This window comes from Panicum hallii, chromosome 9, assembly GCF_002211085.1.
Source record: "Panicum hallii strain FIL2 chromosome 9, PHallii_v3.1, whole genome shotgun sequence".
Lineage (NCBI taxonomy): Eukaryota > Viridiplantae > Streptophyta > Magnoliopsida > Poales > Poaceae > Panicum > Panicum hallii.
In genome coordinates this window covers 41769897-41775303 of record NC_038050.1, presented here as the reverse complement: position 1 = coordinate 41775303, position 5407 = coordinate 41769897, and the positions used below count along the sequence as shown (strand labels likewise).

The 5407-nt window shown below is 50.8% G+C and overlaps 1 protein-coding gene across 1 annotated transcript; it reads left to right on the top strand.

The window, feature by feature from the left end:
• The first annotated feature begins 2384 nt into the window (after positions 1–2384).
• LOC112873062 lies at positions 2385–2803 on the top strand. Its single transcript, XM_025936092.1, has 2 exons — positions 2385–2592; positions 2640–2803. Exons 1-2 carry the CDS (start codon positions 2385–2387, stop codon positions 2801–2803), a joined length of 372 nt encoding a protein of 123 aa, XP_025791877.1.
• The last annotated feature ends 2604 nt before the right edge of the window (positions 2804–5407 follow it).

Below are 5407 nucleotides of genomic sequence, written 5' to 3'. Positions count from 1 at the left end.
TAGAGATCTAAGGGGACCACACAATCTAAGTCCCTCTCCGTCTTGGAGGAGGACTTAGATCTGCTGCTCAAGCTCAAGGATTTGTGAGCCACCGCTTCCTGGGGGGCCCCCATTTTCGACAACTACTCGGACTCGAAGGAAGAGTACTTGTTGTTCAGTACTACACCTTCAAGCCAGTCCCAAGGAGGACTCGGATACGAGGGAGCCACCGCTCGTCGGGCGGCCCCTGCTCTTGAAAACCACTCGCAACCCGATGGCCACACGGAATCCTTTTTTGGCAGCCATCTGGGTTTAACCACAACATCAACGCTGTAAGGCCGTTTCATGTACTGGAAGGGCTTTGAGCCCTCCGAACTACTCGATTACGAGTCCTGCCTTGTGGCCTTCACATAGGAACTGCCCTTCCAGGAGGGCAAACCTCTCTCCCCAATCGTGGAAGAGGGAGATAGTAGCACAGGGTTACTCGAGTATAGCCCTATGGCTAACAACTCATTGGATCATCAAGTCTACATGGCCTCCCTTCGCAATGAGGAGGATGACGAGATGGGTCCCGAGTACGACAGCGAGCAACTCGCGGACGTCTCTGCTCACGAGTACATAGCCAACGCCCCTCAGGATGAGAACGAGGAGCATCGAAGGATCCGGCAGGTGAAGAACGCCAAGTGTGTCCAGCGCAAGCGGAACATGGAAAATCGCGCTCGCGGCCTAATGTACCAAAGGGACCTCAACAACACCTTTGCCGTAGTCGCGGATCAGGAGTACCGTACTCCGATTGGCGCTATCGCAGAAGTAGTCCTACTAGCTCAACAGTTACCACCCAACCCTCAAATAGAGCGGCTGCATTATCTGTCCCAGCGTGCGCTCGTGCAACTCGATGGGCAACATCCAGTGTCTTCCACTCGGAATCTGCCCTCGTGGTCTGAGCACCATGGCGAAACCGCACTGATTAGTCGCACCCCTGGCGGAGGCCCCGGGAACCAAAGGAACGAGGGCTGCCAACGCAACGAGGGCCACCCGTCCGTGCGTGGCAACGATGAACAAGAAGTACAACAATCTACTCACCAACCCCGCAACCAACGTGGCGCAAGGTCTCAAGGCCAAGCTCCACTCAAGGCTAGTCTTCACAATGCTCCCACGATCGACCTTAGGCAGAAGATCAATGATGCCACGATTTGTGGTGTATTATCGAAGCTAGGAGAAGGGACTGTATTGGCCAGTGCCACGATGATGACGATAGTGACCGCTTCCCCGCCTTCACCTCCAACATCACCGACAAATCCTATCCAAACGAGTTCAAAACAATTGGAATCCCCAAGTACGACGGTAAGCAGGACCCGTGCCAGTGGATTCGACGCTAATCTGTTGATATTGAAGTTTTAGGGGGATCCAACTCCACCAGAGCTCTCTACTTCCCGGTAGCTCTGGATCCGCACCCCTCACTTGGCTTGAGAGCCTCAAGCCAAACTCGATCGACTCGTGGGAGGACCTCAAGCGGGCTTTCATCAACAACTTCCAAGGATCCATGATCAGAGCGGGCACTCACCACGATCTATCCCAGGTGAAGCAAGAGATGAACGAGACCCTAAGGTTCTACACCCGGTGTTTCTTTGAGATGCGTGCCACAATCGCCAACATCACCGATGAAGACGACATCCACTGCTTCTAGAACAGGCTCTTCTCGAAGCACACGTACCACAACTTTGGACGCAATCGCCCGACTACTTCCGTGGAGCTACATGACATGATGGCATGGTGGGCTGACCAAGAGGACGAGGAGAACGACCGCTTCCCCAAGTGCAACCACGACAAGCAAGGCAACAACAACGGCCACTTCAACAAGAGCCAGAGGAACCACTTGGGAAACACCTGAAAGCACAAGCCAGACCAAGAAGTCACTGCTGTCAGGGAACAATGACACACAATTTGATAAAGTCTTGCACAAACAATGCCCGATACACCCAAAGTCGCGACACACGCTCTTCGAGTGCGTCAGCCTCCGCAAGTCACTCAATGCACCACACCTCCCTCAAGCAGAAAAGTGAAAGCACAGGAGGATGATGAGGAGGGTGACAAGTCAGGGGCTCAAGACTTTCCAAAAAAACATCATCAATGTTAGCTTCGGTGGAGATGGAGGATTCCCCTCCAAGCGCACACAGAAGTTGACCCTACGCGAAATACTCACTGTAGAGCCGGCCATGTCAAGGCCTCTGAGACACGATGAGGTCCCGGTCTCCTTCTCTAGGGACAATCAATGGACCAGCTTCTCTGAGCCGAGAAAATTCCCACTCATTCTAGATCATGTCGTGGCGGGCTCACAGCTAACCCGAGTACTCATCGATGGCGGGAGCAGCCTCAACCTGCTTTTTGCGAGTACTCTGAAGAAGATGGGCCTCGACATTTCCAAGACGCTCACCCCCAGCAGAGCTCATTTCTACGGCATCGTCCTGGGTAACGTGGCTACACCACTCGCGTCAGTGGTCCTGCCAGTCACCTTTGGGACAAAAGATAACTACCACACCGAGTACATCAAGTTTGAGGTGGCGGACTTCGACTTGTCATATCACGCCATCCTCGGCAAACCGCACTGGCCAAGTTCATGGCCGTGCTCTACTACATCTACCTGCTACTGAAAATGCCAGGCAAGATAGGCGTACTCACATTCCACGGCGACCTGAAGAAGTCGTACGACTGCGACCAGGAAGCGATCGAGTACATTACGACATCATGCATGCTAGAGCCATCTGCAGAAGTACTCATGGCCGCGCAGAAGCTGACCGACTCAGAAATGGAGATCTCCAACTAGCGGCTTAGCCAGTCGAGGGTTAAACCCAACCACAGCGATGTTGGCATCAAGTCCATCCAGCTGCAAGAAGGCGACCCGTGCAAGACTGCTTTGATCGGGGGCAGCTTAGGTGACAAATAGGAAAGCACGCTCGCTAGCTTCCTTAGGGCTAACCGAGACATATTCACGTGGAAACCAGTGGATATGCCAGGGGTGCCCAAGGAGTTGATTGAGCATTTTCTAAAAGTCGGCCCTAAAGTCACTCCAAAGAAGCAACGACTACGACGCTTCGCTCTCGACAAGAGGGAGTCTATTAAGAAAGAGCTAGCAAAACTACTCGTGGTTGGTTTGATCAAAGAAGTGTACCACCCTGAGTGGTTAGCTAACCCTGTACTAGTCTTGAAAAAGAATAATAATGAATGAAGGATGTGTGCGGATTATATTGATCTCAATAAACACTACCCGAAGGACCCCTTCGCGCTCCCACGCATCAACCAAGTCATCGACTCTACGGCTGACTGCGTCCTGCTCACCTTCCTCGACTGCTACTTGGGCTACCATCAGATAGCTCTCAAGGAAGAAGAACAGATCAAAACGGCATTCATCACACCCTTTGGAGCATACGCATACACTACAATGTCATTCGGGTTGAAGAACGCAGGAGCCACCTATCAACGAGCCATCCAACTGTGCCTTGCAGACCAGCTACATTGCAACATGGAAGCTTACGTGGATGACGTGGTCATCAAGACCAGATCCCATGACGAGTTCATCACCGATCTCGAGGAAATGTTCAACAGCTTACAGATGTTTTGATGGAAGCTTAACCCGACGAAGTGCATCTTTGGCGTGCCACAAGGAAAACTACTCGTGTTCATTGTTAGTCACCAAGGAATGGAAGCAAACCCGGAGAAGATGAACACCATCACAGCCATGGATACTCCAAGAACGATCAAGGAGGTCCATAAGCTCACAGGCTGCATGGCAGCTTTGAATCGATTCATGTCCGACTTGGAGAAAGAGGACTACCCTTCTTCAAATTACTCAAGCGCCACAACAAGTTGCAGTGGACCGAGGAGGAAAACCAGGTGCTGCAAGATCTCAAGCACCATTTGCAGTCACCCCCCATCCTGACGGCTCCCCAACCAGGCGAGAATCTTCTACTCTATATCACCGCGACTACTCACATCGTCAGTACAACAATCATGGTGGAATGCCAGGAGGAAGGCCACGCCTTCGAGGTGCAGCAACTAGTCTACTTCATCAGTGAAGTCCTTTCTGAATCCAAGATTCATTACCCGACAATCCGAAAACTACTTTACAGTATACTCATCACTACTAGGAAGCTTCGCCATTATTTCAACGCATACAATATCCTGGTGGTCTCTGACTTCCCATTGGTGGATATCCTCCACAATCGGGATGCTACCGGGCGCATCTCCAAGTGGGCCGTGGAGCTAGGAGCCCTCATCCTCGACTTCAAGCCCCGGACAACCATCGAGTCGTAGATACTAGTCGATTTCATGGCGGAGTGGTGAGAAAACCAAGTGGAAGCCCCAGCCAACCAGCCAGCGCATTGGGTCATGTACTTTGATGGTTCACTCAAGCTCGGTGGCAGTGGCGTGGGAGTACTTTTCATCAGTCTGAGAGGAGAACAACTCAAGTACGTGATCCAAATACAATTCGAGGTATCTAACAACGAAGCCGAGTGCGAGGCATTATTGCGTGGGCTATGCCTGTGAAATGAACCCAATTCCCAAATCAAGAATACGACTCCCTGTATCATTGTGATAGTCCCTGGATGAAGTGCTATCACATGCAGAACTCATTCCAATCATAATATCATAGTCATACTTCGCATAAGGTCAATCACGAGTTTAATTTTTAAATAAATCCATAGGATTTGTAGTACGAGATTCATTACAAGCCTCTCGGCTAGTGCGAACAAGCAGAAAATGAAAAGCAGTAACTAGGCTTCTGGCCGTTCTTCATCTTCTGGAAACTCCTCCACAGGCAACTTGACCGTAGCACAGGCTTCAATCGTACCAACCGTCATCGTTGGGGTTGAACTCTGGATCGGATCTTGCATCATGCTAGTAAAGGTATGGAATAGGTTTACGTCACCATCCAAATGCAAGCTTTAAAGTTGACTAGACTAAAGGTATAACAAAGTTCAAGCGATTAAGCTGGGTTTTCTATGCATGCGCAACAACAAATATATAAGTATATAACTTCTTCCAACTTCGACTTGGGCCCTTCCGGCATTCCGGACTCTCGGTCCAATGCACACCTTCCAAAACCACTAAGTCAATGCGAGGACTCCCTCTCCTCGCATCTCAACTACCCCTAGCAGGAAGTCATCTCTAGAGGGAGATAGAAATCATGAGTAACACTAACTAATAAGAGCAACATAAGAGTAGGGTTGTCCATGATAGAGGACGTGACTATACTTATAGTTTTCACCCTGTAGGGGTTGTACACCTGGACCCACTTGAATCGACACCAGGTAGGGATCAGTCGACTAAGCGAGGAAACACCGGTCTACTGAAACAAGACTAGGAGCCACGGCACCATCCAGCTTTCCCGGGTCTTGGGCGCATCCTCCCGCAAGAGGTCACCCTGGGA

Excerpts from the sequence above, each read along its gene's own strand:
- LOC112873062 (XM_025936092.1), top strand. The coding sequence starts at position 2,385 with ATGGGCCTCGACATTTCCAAGACGCTCACCCCCAGCAGAGCTCATTTC. Across the intron at positions 2,593-2,639 it reads CGGCAAACCGCACTGGCCAA|GCAAGATAGGCGTACTCACA; the intron begins GTTCATGGCCGT and ends TGAAAATGCCAG.